The 23,833-nt window shown below is 37.9% G+C and overlaps 1 protein-coding gene across 4 annotated transcripts; it reads right to left on the reverse strand.

Moving 5' to 3' along the window:
• Nucleotides 1–658: 658 nt before the first annotated feature.
• On the reverse strand, nucleotides 659–21,257 carry LOC140735560 (carbohydrate sulfotransferase 12-like). Of its 4 annotated transcripts, none has more exons than XM_073060753.1 (3): nucleotides 20,945–21,257; nucleotides 18,529–18,623; nucleotides 659–7,603 (listed from the first exon to the last, which is right to left on the reverse strand). In XM_073060753.1, exon 3 carries the CDS (start codon nucleotides 7,518–7,520, stop codon nucleotides 6,234–6,236), a length of 1,287 nt encoding a protein of 428 aa, XP_072916854.1. In that variant the 5' UTR covers nucleotides 7,521–7,603; nucleotides 18,529–18,623; nucleotides 20,945–21,257; the 3' UTR covers nucleotides 659–6,233. The 4 variants fall into 4 exon arrangements, with proteins under 4 accessions (XP_072916854.1, XP_072916855.1, XP_072916856.1 ...); XM_073060754.1 differs by lacking the exon at nucleotides 20,945–21,257 and adding an exon at nucleotides 20,296–20,505; XM_073060755.1 differs by lacking the exon at nucleotides 18,529–18,623.
• Nucleotides 21,258–23,833: the final 2,576 nt, after the last annotated feature.

Consider the following 23,833-nt stretch of genomic DNA (forward strand, 5'->3'; position numbering starts at 1 on the left):
TACTACCATCAAGCAAGAGGTATAGAAGCCAACACCACCAGATTCAGTAACAGTTAATACCCTACAACCATCTTGCTCCTGAACCAGTCAGGATAATTTCCATTCACTTCAACTCGAGTGATTCTATACAAACTGTAGATTCAGTTTTAAGGATTCTACATCTTCTCAGTATTATTCATCATATATTTGCACAGATTGCCTTCTTTTGCATATGTATTGTTTGTAAGTCTTTGTAGTTTTTTTCTTGGTTCTGTTGTATTTCTTTGTTCTACCCTGAATGCCAACAAGAAAATGAATTGCAAAGTAGTATATGGTGACACAAGTACTTTGATAATAAATTTACTTTGAAAGTTTCAGCTTTGATTTACTTTGAAACTGATCAATATGCAATTAGCTGAGATTTAGACTTGAGTATAGTCTTTGTGAAATACATGAATGTTTCAGCAAAATCATATCAACAAGTTGTCCAAGAATCATAGGGCATTCTTAACCAATACAATTGGTTCCGAGTATGTGAATGAGAAATTTCTTTACAAGTCTTATAACATCAGAGTGTTTCATTGCTGAGTATAATTTAGTTAGGAGTTTAGTTATGTATTTTCTAAATTCCTCTGAATCCAGAAGATGCAGCTGACAAATTCCATCCACACAACAGCTGTATTGTACATAATTAAGCCTGAGGTTTTATTGCACATTTACAAGAAAAGCAATTTTACAAAAATATCTAAACTGAACAGCACATATTTTCACTTTTTGCCCACTTCTATAGAAATGCAAAACCAAAAGATAGCAAAAACTGCTGTTGTTCATCTTTGAAATAAAACCAAAAGAAACTAATAGGCAATACATGATCTATTCCATTAAAAGTATAAAATTTTATAAATAGCAGTTTTAAAAAGAGTTGTAGACATTTTTGTTACATTTGCTCTCAAAGTTCCATTTTACATGTTCCCAGTTCATATGTGGTCATTCACCTGGATATGACCATTAATTTAGAGACCTGAATAGAATAAATAATGTATTGAACATTTTAAAGAAAACAAAGTTCAAAAATGCAACTTTATAAAATCTGTCATTATCAAAATATATTTTAAAAAGTTCAATTTACACAAAAATCCAAGACTTCCCTTCATTTAAAAGTATGTTTTTAAACTTCAATGGAACTTCACATCAAATGGAGAAAAGAGTTGTGACTGTACATACAAGTAACACAATGACCAGGCACTTGAAACGCACCTTCTCATCTGCAAAGTGCACAAATTCTCATGCTTTTGTTAGTTAAAAATCACATCTGGTCTCTGAATAACATCACAAATCAAATAATATCAACATTAACAAGTAACTGAAGCATAAGTTTACATTAATACACAAAATGAAAGTTAAATCAGATTTTTGCTCTGGTTTATGGAATGCTACAAGTACAATGATTTTGGAGTTACTAGGATAATTAGTTAGAAACTATTAATCGTAATTATGAAATATCTGGAAATTCTAAAAACAGTTACTTTTGGTTGTAAAAGTATACTTATTCTGATACTGGAATATTTCCATGAACAGGCTAGAGCAAGAATTAGATATGTAGAATAACAATTAATAATTTGTTTTTAGACAAATCCTCAATCACATCCATAAATCTAAAGCTGCTTCTAAGTTCTACATTTTCTCTTTTTTGCAAGATATAACGGCCCCACATTAAAAAATCTAAATTAGATGAAGTAACTCAATTATATGGTTTAGACCATATGTATTTTATCACCCAAATAATTTTACAAGTACAGGAAAACATGTTCAATTTAGCAACCATACAAAAATATAAAACATACCTATAAAAAGTAGTGAAAATTCAAAAAAAATCAGGGTTTAAAAAAGCACAGTATCAGGAATACAGGTACTAAATTTTACAATGTTACCATCTTGCCTGCTCCATACCCTTGCTCATTGGAAGGTTGCTGTGGGCTTACAGTGGGTGCAGCAGAGATATACAATAAAGGATGTGAGATTTTAGTTGTATGGAAAAGCCAAGAAAGTTCTTTTCAGAACAAATGGTTAATGGGAAATTTGAAGGCACGTACAGATTTTCCAATGGTTTTGATAGATTGAACTTGGTCAATTGAGTGCATATTCTCTCTGCATATTCTTATTGTAATAAAGCACAATAGTTCTCCACATTTAAATTTAATCTCCCATATTTTGTAAAAGTCAAAAATACCCAATACCAACTCTTGGCGATAGAGCAATCTGTCTCTCAGCCAACATCATAATGTAACAAGCGCTACCCCTTTGATCCCATTGCCTTCAATTATGCTAAGCTTACCATGTTAAATTTTATTTTATGCTTTCATTAGAGTTTGCCTGGATGCAAAGATATCATTACAATGCAAAGAGGGAAAGGGCAGACAGGAAAAGGAGTATGAAAAACATTTGTTGCACTTGCATACCACTTTGGCAAATAGTACAATAGCACAGTTGGTATTACAGGGAATTCAATAGGTCAAAATATAGCAAATTAGCATCATACTTCCAATATTTAATTTCACACCTCAAACTCATTAACTAATTGAAAGTGTAAAGCATGACATGATTGGTAACTCTCACCAAAATAGTCTGAGTGGAGGCATTTTTAAATTTCAAGAATACAGGCAGTCCCTGGGTTACAAACGAGTTCCGTTCCTGAGTCCGTCTTTAAGACGGATTTGCACACAAGTCGGAACAAGTACATCCAGTATTATTTAGCATCACTTAGTCAAATGTTTGTCTTAGTATATAGTATATATTTTACCTTCCTATGCATATAAAACACTTAAGAAACATATGTATTCCAATAATTAAACCACTGCATTGCTTAGTAATAATTGCAGCTTTCATCGGGGTAGGGCCTTTCACATGTTCCATTATTCTCACTCTATACTTTAAAATTGTTCCAGATCATTGACTGACTGTAGCCTAATGCTTTTCTAATGACCGATGGTGTTTCACCACTTTCCATCGCTTTATTATTTCCACTTTATTTTCAAACGCAATCACTTCCCGTCAACAGAACAGAAACACCGTGGGCGGCGGGTCCTGAGCTCCGCTGGGCCCTAAGGACCACCGCACTGAAACCCCCAGGTCCTAAAATCCATCGCACTGAGACAGATTAAATGGGACAAGTGGGGGCTGTGCTGGGTTTGGGTATTTGATCCTCCACAATATTCCGTTTGGGAATTTAAACTGGAGGTGGCAGTGTTTTTTTTTTTACAAGGTTGAGTTGCGAGCTCAACGTCAACCTGGAACAGATGGCACAGGAGTCACTGGATCGACATCAACTGGGGAGCAGTCTGTCACTGGATCGAACTCAGGAACCTCCATTCTCCAGCCCAGCGCTGATCTCACTGCACCACCAGCTGACCGGAACGGTGGGGGGGGCGCTGGGTCAGGTTGAACCTTGCTAAGAAAAATTTAAGCCAAATACAAAGTTACACACTCAACACAGTGACAACGGCAATGACTTAAAATGGTGGACGGTGTTCTCCTTCCTTAGTTTGTAAGTACAAGTTGTCCGTAAATCAAGACATTCGTAACTCGGGGACGACCTGTACTTCAAGGGAGAAGATTATTGCAGTTCTGAAGCAACAGATATACAAGCCTATGTGCTTTGTTTCTGTACAAAGCATAACTCTCTTCCTCACCACCCCTATTCCACATGCAGAAAAGTAATCTGTAAACATCCTCTCATTTTATATTTGTATTTTCAATTTCAAGAGCCCATAATTTAAACCTCAAAGTCAGAATTGTGTGGCAGACAATTTCAACACATTGCAAGCTTGAAATAGTTGTGAGTTCTTAAGCTGGTTTGTGTGTGAAAAACATGGCGGACCTCCTTTTCCAGTGGGATTTCTCAGTCCTGATTAAGGGTCTTGGCCTGAAACATCGACTGTAGTCCTTTCTATAGATGCTGCCTAGCCTTCTGAGTTCCTCCAGCATTTTGTGTGTGTTGCTTGAAGATTAACACTTTGTTTTTCTCTGGGTACACTGAACCCTCTGAAGTTAATACCAAATTCTCCAGGTTTAGATACCTTACTCATCCTTCCTTTTTGAGAACTGGATGTTTCTACCCGTCATCATTGTTTTCAACTGATATAGTTTTATCTGTGGCATATCCAATGGCCTCATTAGTAATGTGTTACATAGAAAAGAAGCACAGCTTTGTAAGTGCTGCCTTAGCTGTGCTCAGTTCACTTGGCCTCACCCTTCCAGATATTCCCTTTGTTCTGCTCATCCTCTTCCACCTTCTCTGCTACTGAAAACCAACCTACACTTCTCTTTCCCCAGTTCTGACAGTGTTCTAATCCTGAGACATTACATGTTTCCCTTTCCCACAGATGCTGTTAAGCTTGCTTTTCCAACATTTTCAACTTTTAATCCATGCTATAAATTGCGTCCATGAGCCCTCAGCTTTCAAAGAGATCTCAAGTCACAATTTGTAAACACATTTTGGAAACCTGAATATTTTAAATCTTCTAGCTCTGCCATATTGACGCTGTTTCCTCAAAGAATTTTGATAAAAGTCATACATTATTTCCATTTCATAACCTATGTCAAATCTATTTACAACTTGCCAACTGTACAGCTGGTATCTTAATGAACACTTTTAGCATTTTTACTATAATTGTTAGACTGATTGATGACTATTTTATGCCTATTACCCTTATTCAATAAGGGTATCACATTGATAGTTTTTCAATCCTCTCATTCTTCTCTGGATTCCAAGTTTTATTTTTGAAAAACCATTTCTTATAGGATCCCAAGATGCAAATAACCAGATACAGAGAGCTTAATTTTTTGACCCATTAGTTTGCCAATATCAATGCTCTAATTGTGAAGGGATTTAATTTCTTTCCTAGTACTACTAGTATGTGCTGCTACTACATAACTCCTCTGGCCATTTGCTTATTCCATCACTATGTTCCTAGCCTTAGTCTTTCAAAGCCCCCCCCCCTTTTAAATGCTTAAGTTTCTCTTGATATCTTTTGATATTTTCTTGATATCTAGTCTACTTCAAAAGACAAGTCATTCTTCACAATATCAAAATTATATAACTAATAAGAATGGAACAGAGCTTCATATTATCAGGATTTCCATAAAGGCTAAAACTATCCTTGCTCAAGATAGCTTCCAAATTAGGACAAAATATTTTCCTAACTTTTATTCCTGCTGTAACTATACAAACAACGTGTGTGCAAAGAAGCCCCTAACCTGATCAAGTCTATTTGCTTGTCCCATAATTGAATAATTTCCATTAGACAATATATTAACACATTTCTATGTCCTTATGGACTAGGATCAGTAGTTTAACTTACTGAAATTTAACACCACCATGTGCAAAATGTATTTACTGCCGTGAGAAAATACAAGGCACATAATTTTGACTTAATATGTTTCCAAGCACAATAGCTAGAAATAGCATTTTGTACGCATTTAATTTAGCAGAAATTAAATAACTACTTGCAATAAGTATGGTTAAATTTGGTATTAACCAATATTGCACTGTATGGTCTGAAAGATATTAAGTAATTATCTCATTTTTTCCATAAGTAATCACTTTCAAGTTGTAGCAACTATATTAAGAACATTAAAAGATGGGCAGTATTAGGCCTTAATTTAAGAGGAACATAAATGTCAAAGTATTTTATGCAGGACATCAGGAAAGGAGCAAGTACAAAGCAGGTTAAGCAAATGAGTTTTGGCTAAAACTTTTTTTAAGTCTCTATACTATGGGAGGAAGCTTAAAACAGAATCAAAAATACAATAAACATACATTGATAAAGCCACACTATTCTTAGTATTTTCCTAATAATGATTCTAACAACCTAAATCCAAAAAGCACTCGAAAGATTTTTCAACAATTGCTAAGGGGTTATTAATATCAAACACCTCAAAACAACAATAAGGATCTTACTGTCACAGCAAGGATCATGTTAAATACCAATTGTTTTCACTCCACATTATGGCAGTTTAGCAGATACAGAATACAACTCCAAGACTATCAGACTGATTTTACAACTATCTATTGATAAGGATAGCGGCAAATAAAATATATGGGACAAGGTGGAGAAATGTAACAATCAGTAGGCTATGAGTGCATAATCTCCAAAATTTCAATTTGCTTTTGGCATGAAGAGGTCAGTCAAGGAGTTACATGAGGCATTAACTACATGAGTACTTATCTTAAGGCAATTAGTGCATCTTTGAGATTAGTCAAGTAATAAATTTGTTGGTTTGGGATAACCAAAGATAACAAAGTCAGGATTGTAAATTTCATATAGTTTTCTCCTCCATGCCACTGGAATTTTTGCAAACCATTCATGCTCCCAACTAGCAACTGTCTGATTCCGTGAACTGGATGGAAACTGAACAAGCTTGTCAACCTTCAGCAATTTGAGTAAATAAGTGGCATCCTCATCCAAACTCTCTAATTTTCCAATAAAATCATAATTTATTTGACATGGGTGACACAGTCTATATACCTGACGCCAATGTTCATTAAAAGGCACCTCCTTCTCAGTCTGAGGATCCAACAAATACTGAATGAAGTTAGTAAAGGTGAGCTTGATTCCTGCAGAGAAAGCTTCATCGACAGTTTGCGGAGGGTTGGAATAGTTAGAATATAGTCGGAGCATTGGCCTTGCAAATCGCCTATAAAAATCATTATTCTGAGCAGCAAATTTGCTGCGAAATGCAGAAATTAATCTTACAAAAGGATCCCGTACAAAGAGAAACTTGGTATACTTCTTCAGTCTGAGTTTCATCAACTGTTTTGAGAAGCTTCCATATCGTTTAAAGAACTTGCTAAATGTCGAATGGCTGCTTGAGTTGTGTACAAGGTCCCTGGGGATTTCAAGTGGGTCACGATATGGAGTACCTTGATTTAAAAGACTTTGACTTAATAGAATCATGATCCGTTTCCAATTAGTGCATGCTACCTTTGGTACGTAACAATAAATAATCCCATGCCGGTCATCCACAATTAGATGGTCCAATTCCTTATTTGGAATATCTTCAAATTTCCTATTTTTTCTTGAAAACATAACACTAGAGTCTGTACAAGCATCTTCAATTTTTTGTTTCCTCTCTTTCTGTATCCGTTGTAATTCATTGATTGTTTTCCTGGAATTGATTCCCAACTCAAAGCTTTCCACTTTCTCCTCAAAGTCAGGCTGAGATACTTCATTGAAAAGTTGGTTTACTTTTTTGTTTTCTGTCTCTTGGTATCCTTTTGTATTTTCCAAATACGTTAACTCGAGATTATCAAGAATAGTGGCCTTGGAGCTGGTTATTCTCTCTCCTGCAATCTTTTTGGAATTTGAATGGTCATAGTTCTGGTGTTTCATGGGTGGAAGATGTGTGGCCTGAATTTGTATGAAAGCAGTGTGCAAATAGAAGTGAGCTGTTCCAATATCATCCCAATAAAATATGATCAGCAGAATCATAAACACACAGGCCATAATGCCACAGAACTGGAAAATCCGAGATTTACTCATCTTGAAGTTTTAGCAATCTGCCCTGGCTTGGTCACCAGGCCTTTGGTAGAAGTTTCAGTGAAAAACCATATCAAAACTGCATCCTGAAACAAAAAGAAAAAGAAAAAAAATTCAGATTCAAAATTACTCAATTGCAAAAATTACCTATGGCATTATTTAAGGTAAAGCTCACATCAATTATAAACAAACTTATGAACAAAATTAGATGTGATTAATATGGAGTGCAATCAACCTTTATTCCATTGAAGAGGTAGACAGTACATGGAAATAACTAACGCAATTGTACATCTGCCTGTTATAATGCAGACAAAGTTTCACTGAAACAGATTGCTAATGTGAATTTAACAGTTAGGAACCTGCTTCCACTACAAGTTAACTTGAAATTATCCCTACAGAAGTTTGGAAAACTTGCATTAAAGCAGTGAGACGGAATTTTTCTGAAAGTCATGCAATAGTTTCAAAGTTATTAGAGAAAAGAAATACAAGAAAAATATTAAGGCAGCAATGACAGCTTTATGATGGAAAGCTCAAAACACCAATGGATATGTGCCAGCTCTAATGCAGACATGATTAATGGGTGTTAATTAAGCAAAAACAGCTTGAGGTGAGGCATTTCTCATGGCAGAGATTAGTAATATTTTATAATGAACCAAATTAAGCAATGAAGGCACTAATGGAAAAGGAAACAATGGGGTTAGGGATGATTTTGACAGGGACAAGAAATTTGTGATGGCAAATCGTTAATAGTGAATATACAGTATTGAAAATTAATTCTGTTCAATGATGTTAAAGTTATTCAGGAAAGTCAGTTACACATGGGTCAAAATTGCCACTGAATCTCTGTGAAGCAACTAAAAAAGAAATTAACATGACTAATTGCTTACGCTAAGATGCACACGGTTAAGATCGAACAGGCCTTAACTATTTTTATTCCTAAGACGTACTTTGATTCTTTAGATTCAATTTTAACATCTTATATTTGGAATAATAAACAAGCTCGTTTAAGTAAAGTTTACCTACAAAGAAATAAAGAGATGGATGGACTAGCCCTACCCAATTTTAGGTTTTACTATTGGGCTGCCAATATAAGGAATATTACTTTCTATATTTGTCATAAATTACGATTGCCCATCATGGGTCTCCTTAGAAGTTAATTCTGTAAAAAAATTCCCCTATTGTCTCTCTTCTTGCATCATACTCTTTTTTTTCAGCAACAAAAGATAACATAATTGTTAAGCAAACTTTAAGGATTTGGGCTCAACTTAGGACATTTTTTGGTTTAGCGAATTTTTCATTATCATCTCCCATTCTCCTTAATTATTTTTTTTTATCCCTTCCATGACTGATAAAGTCTTTAAAGATTGGGATGAACTAGGTATTAAGTGCTTTTGGGACCTGTTTATCTCAGGATCTCTTGCATCATTTGATCAATTGTCAAATAAATTTTGCACTCCCAAAAACACATTTTTACAGATACCTTCAAATTAGAGATTTTTTTACGCTTCCAATTAACTACTTTTCCTATAGGTCCTGATAAAAATTTACTGGATGGTCTTTTAAGTTTAAAACCTTTTGTTAATGGTTCTATTACCGGTATCTATAACTTGTTGACTGATTCTAGACAAGACTTTTTAGATAAAATAAAAAAAGCTTGGCAGAATGACCTAAATTGTCAGATTTCTGATGATAGATGGAAGATCGAACAGCTCAACCAGAATTCTGTACGTGAATTAATCATGCTGCAATTCTCCACCCAATAAAATGGCTGATAGCACAATTTTTGGCTGATGCATCCAGCTGCAGAAAACTCCCTGATTAAGTAAAACCCCACCTTCAAATGTAATTTTAACATTTTCATCATGTCACGTTTCTGACATTTGATAAGTAATCAACTTTTGTATGTTCAAATTAAACCAATTGTTAACAATTACTAATTTAAATATTTTGAACTCTTACCAAATAGGTTAGATAGAGGTACTTTATTAATGCCAAGGGAAATTAGTGTCATAGTAGTATTACAAGTTCACAGATATACAAATATTAGGAGAAGAAATAAAAATAAGTTACCTTATAATTATGATGTACAAGATTTACAAGTCACTTCCCTGGCTATGGGTTGACTCATTATACAGCCTGATGGCCAAGGGTAAGAATGACCTCATATACTGCTCTTTGGAGTCTTTGCAGAGAATTTCTGCAGATGATGTGACTTTGTGTTGTATCTAAAATCTGAGGTATACAGAGTAAACAAGGAAGAGCAAGCAAGGACAAAATTCCAGAAAATTTCCTAGGTAAATAATGTTCTTATAATAGTGGTCGCCAACCAGTTGATTGTCCCAGTAGATCACGAAAAAAATGAAAAATAAATCCACAAATACTGTTGTAATGTGAGCATTATAAAAATAAGTAATATTAATTAGGATAACAGTAATATAGCAATACTCCCGCTACGGAAAGCTGTTTGTAAGAGGTTGTTTCCAGGGTTGCAGGGTTTTACTTCCATTCTTCCTGCCCGGCGCACATGTGTGTATAGCCCCTTCACCATGCACCACGGTTCAGTGAAAACCTCCATGTTAAATATTGGTTTTGCGGTCCCAAATAAAGTTGTTCCTTTGGGCATGAAGCTGTCAAGTGGTCCTTTTTCAAAGTAGAAGCTACTACAGATACATTATGCCTGATAAACCTTTTGATGTAAAAGCAAATTTTACCCCTAGAGTGCATATGTTGGTCGTTTTTAAACTCACACTTAGTGACTTTTCCTGGTTATTGCATTTCTCTTTTTCCACTGGCCAGCCTCGTGCATCACATATGTGACATCACGTGACTTGTTTTTTTTTCAGCGTAGCTTGTGCTGCAAAGTGACCAATTAGATTAGATAAGAGTACAGACTGTCGCAAACATCAATATACAGCACTCGCTGGTGATATCCTGCAAGGTAGCTAGCTAGCATGGCGGAGGCTCCATGAAAGAAGGCAAAATCGCACAAATTCCATCCAGAATGGGAAGAGGAATTTCTAGCACTGACTAAAAGAGGGAATCTGGAGTGGCACCACAACACCAACCACCAGAAATTTACAGACACCTACCCCCCAAAGAGCGCAATCCATGCCAGGAAAGTTGAGGAGCTGAAATCGGGGTTGAAGGCCCAGCAATTGTTTTTCACAAAACATGCTGCTCAAAATAAGGCTGCTACTGAAGCATCATTTCGTGTAAGTCACATTTTGGCTAAACACAAGCCTTTTACAGATGGCGATTTATTCAAGGAAGCAACGGCCATTACCGTACTGCAGAGACTGCTTTTAATGACTTTTAAAAACAAAATGACATCGAAACCGCAATACGTAATATACCACTTGGCCCTGCACCAGTGACACGGAAGGTGGAGTCACTGTCAGAGGACATGAATCGACAAGTGTTAAAGGACTTGTCTTGTCACTCTGTGAATATTTTTCACTACAGTTCAATGAATCCCTAGATGTAATGCAAACAGCTCAGTTTGTTGTATTTGTCGGAACGGCTTTCCCAGATTTTACAACAAAGAAGGACTTTCTCACTCTTTTGCACTTAAAGGAGAGAACGACTGGTGAGGCTATTTACAATGAGTTTAAAAAATGTCCGTGAAAATGACATCCCCATTCATAAATTGGTGGCAATTACTACTGATGGGGCCCCAGCAACGCACCGTGTGCACACTGGTTTTAAAACACTGTGCCGTAATGACCCTGATTTTCCCGACTTCCTGAATTATCACTGTGCGATTCATCAGCAGGTCTTGGCTGGGAAGGCCATGGATTTTTCTCATGTAATGACACTGGTGGTCAAACTGATAAACTTGATTCGAGCAAAAGCACTTCAACACTGCTTATTCAAGATGTTATTGGAGGAGCTCGATTCTGCTTACGGAGACATACTTCTTCATGCTGACTTCAGTGGTTGAGACATGGCAAAGTGCTGCAACGATTTGTTGACTTGCTGTCTGAGATAAAGGCTTTTCTGTCGACAAGAAACAAGGAGCACGATGAACTGTCAGATGATGTGTGGCTACTGGATTTAGGTTTCTGACAGACCTAACGGCTAAATTAAGTGCACTTAACAACGAGCTCATGGGAAGAGACCGACAGCTGCCCCACATGATAAGCGTAGTAAATGTGTTAAAGAACAAGCTTGGTGTATGGATTTCAAATTTAAAGAATGGGAGCCCGACACACTTTCCCAACTTGGAGAAAATGTTACAGGCCATCAAGGGAAAAAATGTTTTTCACCCTGAGCAGTACTGTGCTTACCTAGACAAACTGGCAATAGAGTTCAATCAGCATTCTGGGGAGTTAAATGTCACGAAAGATATTGTTGCACTTATTTCACACCCATTTCTGCTGATTGATATAGAAAAGATTGCAGCCAAATTCCAGCAAGTATTTGGTGTGCCAAGTGATATTGAAATGTAAGCAATTGATTTGCAAAATGACATTGAGCTTAAAGCAAGATCAAGGGACGGTGACTTTTGGGGGCTTGTCAGCAGGGAGAAGTTTCCTCATCCCGCCACATGTGCACTAAAAGTCAGTACCTACATCAGGTCAATTTATCTGTGTGAAATTGCATTTTCACAGATGAAAATTATTAAATCTAAGTACAGGAGCTGTCTTACTGACAGACACCTCACAGACTGTCTCAGACTGGCTGTCTGTAGTTATGAGCCAAATTTCAGGGAACTAGCAGAATGTATTCAGCCCCAGTCATCACATTGAGAGCAACAGTCAATTTTTATTCATTTATTTTTCGTGTTGAAATAAAATTATTAATGAAACTTAGAATTAAAGGTATGAAGTATTGTAATATTCTTAAAGAAAGACAGCTATAGCCTGTTTGATATGCTAGTTAGTGTTTTCTTGGTTGAATTAATTTGAAAGTTTGACAAAAGCATTTTATGTAATTCAAATACAAGTACCGGTATTCTTATCATGAAATTCCACTTCCATTACATATTATAAAGATGTTTTTTATCTTATAGAATAGTGGTCACCAACCTTTTTAAGCCCAATATCCCCTACCTTGGACTTAGAGAAAGGCAAGATCAACTTACTAAATCGTTTAGAGAAAAAACAGCTCAGATTGTACTTCCAACTTGAGGCCTTTCATTTGGGCTAACTGTATTTGAATTACATAGAATGCTTTTGTCAAACTTTCAAATTAATTCCCGAGTCACTGGATCAACATCAACCCGGCACAAGAGCGGTCTGTCACTGGATTGAACTCGGGAAACTCCATTCTCCAGCCCAGCGCTAATCTCACTGCACCACCAGCTGACTGGAATGGGGGGATCAGGTTGAATCTTGCCAAGAAAAATTTAAGCCAAATACAAAGTTACACACTCAACACAGTGTCAACAGCAACGACTTAAAATGGCGGACGGTGTTCTCCTTTCTCGGTTCGTAAGTACAAGTTGACCATAAGTCAGACGTTCGTAACTCGGGGACTACCTGTATTAATATAACAACTCAAATCCATGGGAAGAATTTACTAAACCATAATTTGAACACAAATATCACTGCATATATCCATAGTTTAATTCTGCTGTCAAACAATGATAAATTTGCCAAACACTAGAGAAATTTTCTTAGCCATAAATACACCAATTCCAGTATACCATATACTCCAAGGCACATTTCTTCCATTGTCACAACCTTAATATGCTACATAAAAAAGGAGGAATCACTGGATATTGCAAAATTTGTTGCAAAGTTAGTCTTGAAATACTCTGTAATCATTTTGTTTATATATGACTGACTTGAGTACTTCTAAAATTTTAAACTACAGTATTTGGGATAAAACATTAAATATGGCTTTATGGAGCCAAGATTAATATTATTGTATTATTGCTTACAACACAGTAAATTATATCCTGCCCTAAAAATTGCTAGGGATATTTGGTTCCACAAATACCACACATGGAGCACAACTATTTCTTTCCATTTGTTTGTTTTATCTCTCTGACCAAACTGATAAAAACTAAAAACAAGTTCATTTGAAAAAAATTGTAATTTGGTTCTCAGATACTAAACAAAACTACTCTGCTTAAATTGCTGTCTTTACTGGAGAAATTTAATAATAAAAGTTTAATAGAATGAAATGTGGTTCTTCATTGTGCAATTTAACATTTTGAAAATCAAACAAATTCTAACTGTGATTCAAAGTACTCAAAAAAGAAAACATGATTTAAGATAATTTTTGTATAGGGAACCCTAGCATCAAGGAGGCTTTGCATTCCCTGAAGACCATCCATATCGCATTTGCCCACAATGCAGACCCATTCTCCCCTCAATTGAATCCCATGTTAAAAGGGGAGACGCATTCCTACTGGATGATATTTTTTTTCCTATTAAGCTAGCTTAGCAGCAATGGTAAAGTGACTCACCACCATATTTAAGAGCCAAAGCCAACATTGCAATCAAGGAATGGATAAGGATTTGGATAGAGGGTTAGTAAGTGGAAATATCACAAAAAGAGGTGAAATTCCAAGATTGTTGTTATTGGGAGAAAGAGGGTCACAGGGAATAATGGATTAACTGTGGAGTAAGGACAAGGAATTACTTTAAGGAGTCAGAGTAAGATCTGGCTTTACTTACTGCAGCTCGCCACAATGTAGCACATCAGAGAAAGTGTCTTGCAAATAGAGAGTCTGGCAATGCTGCAGCATGAGACAATTATTCATGTGTCCTTGGACTGGAGAAGGCACAGCAAAGGAGGGCAAATTGACAAAATTTGTGTTTAGTTCCAACACTAAATCCTAAAGAGCAAAATTTATTTTGTATCTCAAGTCAGGGTAATGACCTCTGAATTCCATCGAGTTGAATTATCGTTACCTGAACTGCCATATCATGGGGGATCATCTGCATTGCATGCCTGCTTATTCTGGCAATGCATCTCTATTAGTATGAAAGCTATCCAAGGCAAGGTCCTGTTTATTTGTTTAACTTTGAGTAATTTATTCAGTCATTCTACTCCAAATTCAGAATAACCTGCATATAGCAAAATTACTCACATAGTAGTAAAACAAGTATATTGCAACAAATTAAAGTTAAGACAGATGCATGGTTATTTAAGAAGAAAAACTGGAGTGTTTCGAAAGATATTAGGGTATATAAAATATGGAACTGGACTAGAATACCAAATTTGTTTTTACACCACTTATACATTTTTTCTTTAAAGAATCTCCAAGTGGAGACTTGTTAAAATATATTTCACATATGGTCAGCTTCAACCAAGAATCCAGTAAGGTGGAACCACAGAACTAAACCGCACACAATTCAGCAAAAATTGAAAGCATATTGTGAATAAATGAGAATAGCTCATTTTAAAATGGCAAAGATTCAGAAATCCAGCTTCAATGCATTAAAGAAATTAGATGGATGGATTACAGAAGTGATCATTGATACAGGGTGAGAGTTGTTACCAAACAAAATTTTGTGTTTGACAAAACGTGACAGATTGAGGAAGAGTTAATCTGTTCCACTACACCAGTAAGACGCACAAATTCCAAGCAAGATTATTACAGGCCCCATTTTGTAAACTTTGGCATTAAACTAAATAAAGAGGATTAGGGGAAGCAATTTACATTTTTTCGAGCACTAATTTTGCCGAAGCTGCAACTTTGACCATATTTTGCAAAGTATGAATACATTTCTTGATGAAATTTCATCCACCGGCACAATGAAAAACAGAAAATGCAGAGAAAGCTAGCAAGTCAGATATCACTTGCAGTAGTTAATACTTCAAGACTGAGACTCATTATCAGCTGAACTTTTCCAGTATATTAATTTCAGATTTCCAACACCTGAAGTTGCTTAGATTTTCATCAGAAAACAAGACAATTCTCATCCTTATTCTGTCATTTCCTAATTATGCTTCATGCACAATAGCAAAATCTATGTGCTTGAAGATGTAAATCTAATCAAGGAAGATTTATAATTAGTACTAGAGAAGAAAGGTAAGATTAAAATAATGGACTTAGAAGCTAGAGTGGCAATGGAAATGCACATTGGGAAATCTAGGTTACTTGGGTACAGACAAGATTACTTTAATTCCTGTCAGCAATCAGAGATGAGGAGAAAACAGTAGGAGACTCCAAAGTTAAGGTCAGAGCTCCTGACTGGGATAAAACAGTTTACAAAGGCATGGCCAAAATTAGCACATGTCCAGTCAGCAATTACAGATGAGAGGAAACAGTAAAATGGATGCCAGGAAGTTTAGGAGCAGGAGAAAAAGGCCCAGGAGGTTAAAAATAAAAAGTGAAGTACAGTACTGCAGGGGCTCCCACAGTAACAGAAGATTTGACTTGTGAAAATCCCACTTTTCAAAATAGGAAAATTTAGTTACAGAAATACACACATTTTAAGAGTTATGGAATTGAGTAACTGGTATTTTTTTTAAAAATATTTTGCATAAACAATCAGCACCACTGCCCTTAAGAACTCAGGCTGTCAGTTCACAATGAGACCACTCAAGAGAATGACTTTGTAAACTGACCAATTTCTTACTATTGACATTTGTAAAATACTTTATCAAACATTGGAACATCCATTGATACTTTAAGGTCAAAGCTAGCCACGGAAAGTGGAGCAGATTCTGTACCCTTGCAGCTACACAAGGGAAAACAATAAATAAATGATCATATTAATCAACCCCAACTGATTTCTTTTTCTCCCAGAAACAAGTTTACAGGCAATTCTCTGGAACCAAACCTGAGGAGTGCCTGTTTACAATAGGCTTGGTTCGAGATCAGCAGTCAAAATGCACACACAAATGTGACACACGAGGATATTAATGCCATGTCAGTCAGGTGAAGGTAGCCCATTGGTTTAGCTTTGCCTTAGTGATTTCCTATGAAATTTAAGAGAATTTCTTCAAAGCACATGTACAATCTCTTAATCTTCCTCTCCTTATTTTGTCTAGTTTATGGCATAATTGATAAGGTTTCTTTTTTAAATCTACCTTCTAACTTCATAGTCTGTCTTTTAACAAAAGATCTTTATGCTTTGCTTCCAACATGGATCACAACCTTGGTCTACTTGCCAACCCTGCCCAATACTGTGCAGGATATTCCGATGTCAGAGTGAGTGATATAGTGCAGAAGCAGGCTTTTCAGCCCAATTTTAGGCTGACCTTCAAATACCCACTTGTACTAATCACATTTTATTCCCCTCTTTCCCCCTCCCCCCCCCTTCCCATCAACTCCCACGCTCACCTACATACTAAGGGTAATTTACAATGGCCAATTAACCCACCAACCTGCATGCTTTTAGGATGTGGGAGGAACCCCACAGAGTCTGAGGGAGAACAAGCAAAATCCACGAACATGAGTTTAGGACTGAACCCAAGGCAATGAAGTTGCAAGGCAGCAGCTTAGCTAGTTGAATCCTGGTGTCATTCATGCTAGTAACAGGAGAGGGGCTGAAATGCTATTTGGCCTTTCAAATCTATACAGATCCCATGCAAAGTAAATTCATCTAATCCCATGTCTCTGTCCACAGCTTTGCAAATTTGGTTCCAGCTTCTTTTTAATGTTACAACTGAATTTGTCTCCAGTGATATTCCTGGCAGTTTTCTCTAGACACTAACAATGTGCTAAATAAAAATATTATCCCATATATTTCACTTTCTCTTTTGATAATCACCTACATTCTATGTCCCCTGGATCGTCACCCTTTAACCATACCATCTACTCTTAACTACATCCTTCATGATTTTCAATAACTCCATCAGATCTCCTTATAACCTACTTTGGTCCAAGGAGAACAACCTCACTCTATCCATTTAAGATTCTCATCCTCGGAATTTTTTTAGGAAACGAATCCCACACACACATTATGGCTTTCACATCCTTCTTAAAGTGTGGAACCAAAACAGGGCAATACTGAGTGAGGCTGAAGAAATATTTATAAGAGATATATATAATCACCACTTCCTTGCTGAGAATCCCTTTTTGAACCACTTTCTCAATAAATTATACACCTACCCTAAATTAATCTGCTTTTGTTCTCCTTGGTTAAATATTGCCTCCTCTCATTCTTCCTCACAAATTGCAACAGCTCACGATCTACAGAACATCTTCCTTTGCTGTGACTTCAGCAGCATCTACAACTATGACGAGGGAATCATTTAACATCTTAGGCATGTGTTCTGTTGCTAAGTGTGGATTTTCTTTTTAGTCTCTGATCAGATACAGTATATCGCTACTCTTTCGATCCAAGTCTATAGAAGAGTTTTGAATGCCCTTTTATGTTTGTTGCCAATCTTTTCTCTTAGGAAATAAGGCAGAAATATTTTCACCGCCCATTGTTCAATTATAATTTTGATTGACATACTCAGATTCCAATTTCCAGACGTGAATATCTATCCAAATATGAGGTTAATATAGAAGAATGCTACGAGAGAGAAAGGTCAGTGATGATCTTAACAGATGGAAAAGGCCTATTTGTGTTATATTTATTACATCTTTAAGTTCTTACTTGGGCCAGATCTGTTCTTCATACTATTGATGTTGCCCTCTTTTCCAACTGACTATTTTTACCATACCTTTGCCCAGAGCAATTCTACAGCTGACGTTATAATCGTTGTTTCCTAAATGTTCCTCCACTTAATCTGGCTCATTCCCAAATGATCAACAACACTAGCTTCTATATGAGCCAGAAATTTACAAATCATCTTGTATTCAGAAACATTCCTAGCTTTTTTATCAAGTTAGGTTTCTGAGCAGCTACTTCATAATCTCACATGGTTAATTGCATTTGCAGTTCATCAACCTTATTTAGTTTTAATCTTTCATTTATGTATATGCACTTAAAACCTTAAAGCTTCTTATATTCAATCTGGTCCTCTCCAAAAATGACTTTGTGTACGTCTCCTCCACTCCTTACACTAGTTTTCTGCTTTCCAATGTTTGCTTTAGTTCCCAAGTAACTCCTCTTACACAGCACGATAGTATAGTGGTTAGCACAACATTTTATAGTACCTGCGACTTGGGTTCAATTCCTGCCACTGCCTGCAAGGAGTTTGTACGTTCTCCCCATGACCATATGGGTTTCCTCCGGGTGCTCCAGTTTCCTCCTACAGTCCAAAGACAGTTGGTAGGTTATTTGGTCATCGTAAATTGCCCCATGATTAGACTAGGATTAACATAGAACATAGAAACCCTACAGCACAATACAGGCCCTTTGGCCCACAAAGCTGTGCTGAACATGTCCTTATCTTAGAACTACCTTGGCTTACCCATGGCCCTCTATTTTTCTAAGCTCCCTGTACCTATCCAGACGTCTCTTAAAAGACCCTATCATTTCCGCCACCACCACTGTCGCCGGCAGCCCATTCCACGCACTCACCACTCTGTGTAAAAAAACTTACCCCAGACATCTCCTCTGTACCTACTTCCAAGCACCTTAAAACTATGCCCTCTCATGCTAGCCATTTCAGCCCTGGGAAAAAGCCTCTGACTATCCACACGATCAATGCCTCTCATTACCTTGTACGCCTCTATCAGGTCACCGCTCATCCTCTGTCACTCCAAGGAGAAAAGGCCAAGTTCACTCAACCTATTCTCATAAGGCATGCTCCCCAATCCAGGCAACATCCTTGTAAATCTCCTCTGCACCCTTTCTATGGTAAACTGGGGGATTGCTGGGTGGCACAGCTAGAAATGCCAGAAAAGCCAATTCTGCACTCTATCTCAATAACCAGGCACAAGCAGCTTAAATAAACTTAACAGGTACAATTGTAATGAGTATAATCTAACTGCTTATACCATTGCCAGTTGCTGAGGCACAAATACTTTTCCAGATTTGAATTTTTCTTCAAGTCAATGCAAAGTTTCTGGGTACAACAAGGATCCATAATGCATTTCATCTTTTTATAACAGTCATCATAAGCTTAAATGTCCACTGCATCAAGGTCTTACAAGAACTGCTGTCCCACAAGTCTGGTCCTAAAAAATGAAAATTTCTTATACACAGATTTCAATCCTACAAGAGAATCACAACTTTGTTGTAGGGTTTGGAGGCTTGCACGCCGCAATGACCCGGAGAGCTAAGTGGGCGGGATTCAGGACTTTATTTGTTGGCTCTTGGTAGGGTCACCCAAGCTAAACAGGTCAAAGAGTAGAGGCAGTTTAAGAGTGGTCCACCAGTCCTCCAGGTTGGGGGGGGGGGTGGGTTCATCTTAGGGCTAACAACCTTGATTAGTCAAAAAAAAACTGTAACGGAAACAGCAATGAAGAATCCTTCTAAATCTGTGTTCAACAGGATATAGCCAAGGAAAAAGATGGATGACCTTCATTGCTGCCCTAAACACCAGCAGTATAACAGGCAGTAACTAACCAAATTTCAAAACCTAACTGCCACAAAGAATTTTAAAAATTAACACATCTTAACAAAGCATACCAGCCAAAATTGCAACCAGATATGATAACATTAATGCAAAGATGGTTCTTTGGCTATAACTCCCAGAATCAGGTTCAAAAATCTCTAAAGGGTCATCTACTCAAAATGGAGATAAGATCCTCCTCCTCCCCTCCCACATTCACCACACTGAGTAGCTAATCTTTAGAACAATCTTTCAAAAGCAAATATGGAAGACCAGCATAGTCTGCTGCTGCTACTTATGATTTGGTACCTTATACGATAATACCAGTACAAAACTTCCTTCATGAACAAGTAAACAAATATAGATGAGTAATAATATTGAACAGCAAAGAAAAATTCAAAAAACACGATCTTTTACTACTTACGATTAACTTTTGTTGGACGTCCTGCCGCTCGAAATTAACTTCCTAGAGCAACTAGTTACATCTTAAACTACACAAACCACTTAAAAGGACAAATCTTCTATCGAATCAGTATTATCAATTGCATCTAAAGTCTAGAATGTCTTTAGACTTCCAGTGAAATTTCAACAGAATTAATAATGGGTACACACATTTTAGCCGCTCTGTTTCTAACCCTTTACAAGTGGGCGCAGGAAATGAAACTGCTGTCAGTACTCTTAGTTCTTAGCTCTTAGTCCATGAGACTACGTTACTTATAAGCGATCCCGAAATTCCCCCCCCCCATAAAATAAACTTAAGAATATATACCGTGATGCATTCAAAAGGAGCTTTTGGCATCGTATTTCTAAAGCTTCAAGTTCGGCTCCGCTGTCCGGGTTTATAACGGTCGGACTAGGGGAAGTAGAAAATAAACTTCTCTTTTTTAAAATTTCAGAAGTGGAACAGTGCTAAATCAGCGAGAAAAGCCAAAACAGGTCCCTCTCCAGTAAACCCCCCACCCCCCAATCCTGGCGGAGTTCCTCCTTCACAATGTCCTCTTTATTTCTTTAGGGCTGACAGTAATTTTCCTTTGCCTCGATGCAGCGGATTCTCTCCCAGTAGTGTTGCTTACCTTCTCGCCCTACCTCCTGCCCTTTCCAGGGAGGGTCGCGACTGCCGCTCGGGTGCAGATCCGTCACCACTCCGCGGGAACGGGGCTTTGCTTCCCCCGACACTCAGCCGGGGATGAGTCGCCGACTCGGCTCTCCCCTCCTGAGACAACACCAGCCTTTCGTGCTATTCTCTGAGAGACGTCCCGCCGCTCTTTCGGAGGTCAAGGCGGCGGAAGCCGGCGGTGCAGCCACCACGCCTCACGTCCATGTCAGCGCACAGACAAGCAGCAGCCACCCCCTCGCCCTGCCTCCGGCAACAGTTACCGAGCAACAGTGCCACATCCCGACTTCCTTCCCGCCCGCCAGCCACATCTCGCGAGACCAGCCCGTGCAGCCACCTGCCGGCGCCCGGCCACATGGCCGTTGGGGAGTCTGCGCACTGTCGACTGTCGGCCCCGCGAGGTGCAGGAGCCGTTTGTCGAGTGGCTCGGCAGTGTTACTACCGGTACGAGTTCGTAGGGTGAAATGAGCCTATAATCATTCACCATAATTAATTATTCTGCCATGCTTCTTGAGAGGAGATAGGAGTGGACATTTCTAAAAAGTTGCAGATGCTGGAAATCTGAATTGGAAACAAGATGCTGTGAAGTCACAGCAGGTCAGGCAGCAGCTGTGGAGTGAGAGCCAGTGTTAATGTTTCCGCATGAATACCTTTCGTCAGAACTGGGAAGGAGAGCAACATTGGAATATGATTCACTAGTTTGGGACACAGATCATTAAAATAATTGCAATGTTTTCTACCTAGTAGTGGAATATTAAAATTTTAAATTATGTAGGTTCATAACTCTGCAAACAGAGCATCAGCAGTCTGATTTTTGTGATTTTATGAACCCCTGCTTCCTACATTTAGGAATCTTTACTAATGTAATAACACAGGCAGTTCTCAGGTTATGAATGTAGATTTGTGCCTGAGACCTGTTCATGAGTGGGAAATGAACAGAAACAGAATGAGAACGGGTCTCACAGATACAGCTGTGGGGAGAGCAAGCAGGCCAGGGAAGAGCGAGTGCCAATTTGCCTCCCTAACTCAATAACAGGCAGGATAAGGAGAGAAGACGTGAAAAATGTCTCATTCCCACCTGGCAGAGGATGCCTGCAGTTCAGCAGCGACTGGCCAACAACCTTGTTAGTCTCCCATATGCTCATTCACCAATGCACTGTGTTCATAATCCAGAAAGGATCTTGCAAGTGAAGTGGTAGGGATGAATAAAACTATAATGTTTTTTTTTAATTGGGAAGGTACGTGGATGAGAAAGGTTCGGGGGGATGTGGGCAAAATGCAAGCTTGTGGAAACAGCTCAAGATAAATATACTGGGATGACGGATTTGTTTCCATGCTGTACAAATCCTCCAGCTAAGAACTGGAATAGGCCTGGAATAACATTCAGAGCCTTTCTGGCTATTTGTCATTCCTGGCTGATTTGCCACCTCAGCTCAATTTTCTACATTTTCCCCCCACCTCTTTTTATCCTCCAGGTGCCCCATTAACCCATCTGACCAAGGAGTCACCCTTTTGCAGCCATTCCTTTTGTTGAGCCCACTATTACAACCGGCTGATGATCTGACAAGAAGTCCAGGATCCAGCTGCACAAGGCAGACTTCAAAGCCAAACGTGGTGGTGCCACCAACATCGCGGCCTCTCTCCCAGATGAGCTCAATCACTTTTACACTCGGTTCGATGCCGCTAACTCTGAGCCTCTTGAGGAAAGCCACTGCTACAACCTGCAACCTGGTCATCTCTGAGGCTGAGATACGCAGATGTTTCCAACGATAAAGAAAGGGGAGACCAGTTTAATAGTACCTTCTTAACATATTCCAAAAGTGTGATAAAGTTTTCTTTAAAAAGAAATTTATAATTCCTAGTAATTGTTATACCCAAATAAGTAAATTGGTTTCTTACAATTTTAAGAGGAAGGTCAGAGTTGACTGATACCAAATTATTCAAAGGAAAAAGTTCATTCTTATGAAGATTAAGTTTATATCCTGAGAACTGACTAAATTCAGAAAGTACTGAGGGTAGAGAGGACTCCATATTAGAAATGTAGAGCAAAAGGTCATCAGCATAAAGCGACAACTTATAAGCGATACCCCTCCTTAAAATACCCGAGATGTCAATGGATACATGAAACGTGATGGCTAAAGGCTCGAAAGCCAAATCAAAAAGCAAATGACTCAAAGGACATCCTTGTCTGGTACAACATTGGAAATTAAATGGTTTAGAACTCTGAGAGTTAGTAAGAACCTGTGCAGTGGGTGATAAATAAAGTAATTTAATCCATTGAATGAAACTGGACCCAAAGTTAAATTTTTCTAACATTTTAAATAAATAATTCCATTCAACCCGATCAAAGGCTTTCTCAGCATCTAAAGAGATCACGCATTCTGAAGTTTCTTTAGAGGGAGAGTAAGTAACATTCAGTAAATGATGAATGTTAAAATGAGGATAACGATTTTTAATAAATCCGGTCTGGTCATTAGAGATAATAGAAGGCAGAATGTTTTCCATCCTATAAGCCAAAAGTTTAGATAAAATTTTAGCATCAACATTAAGTAAAGAAATAGGTCTGTAGGAAGAGGAATCCATTGGACTTTTATTCTTGCTACCATCCAAATTGGACCCCTACACAACCTACCGGCACAACCAGTTGACGGATGATGCAACAGCCACTGCTCTACATACCATCCTTACACATCTTAGAAGAAGGATGTAGTTCTTGGACTGCAGTTCAGCATTCAACACCATAGTTCCATCCAGGCTCGACAAGAAGCTCAGAGAATGTACAGCTGGATCATGGACTTCCAGTCAGATTGCTGGTAGGTTGTAATAGTGGGCTCCCTCACCTCCAACC

The sequence above is a fragment of the Hemitrygon akajei genome, chromosome 11 (assembly GCF_048418815.1).
Source record: "Hemitrygon akajei chromosome 11, sHemAka1.3, whole genome shotgun sequence".
In the NCBI taxonomy this organism is placed as follows: Eukaryota; Metazoa; Chordata; class Chondrichthyes; order Myliobatiformes; family Dasyatidae; genus Hemitrygon; species Hemitrygon akajei.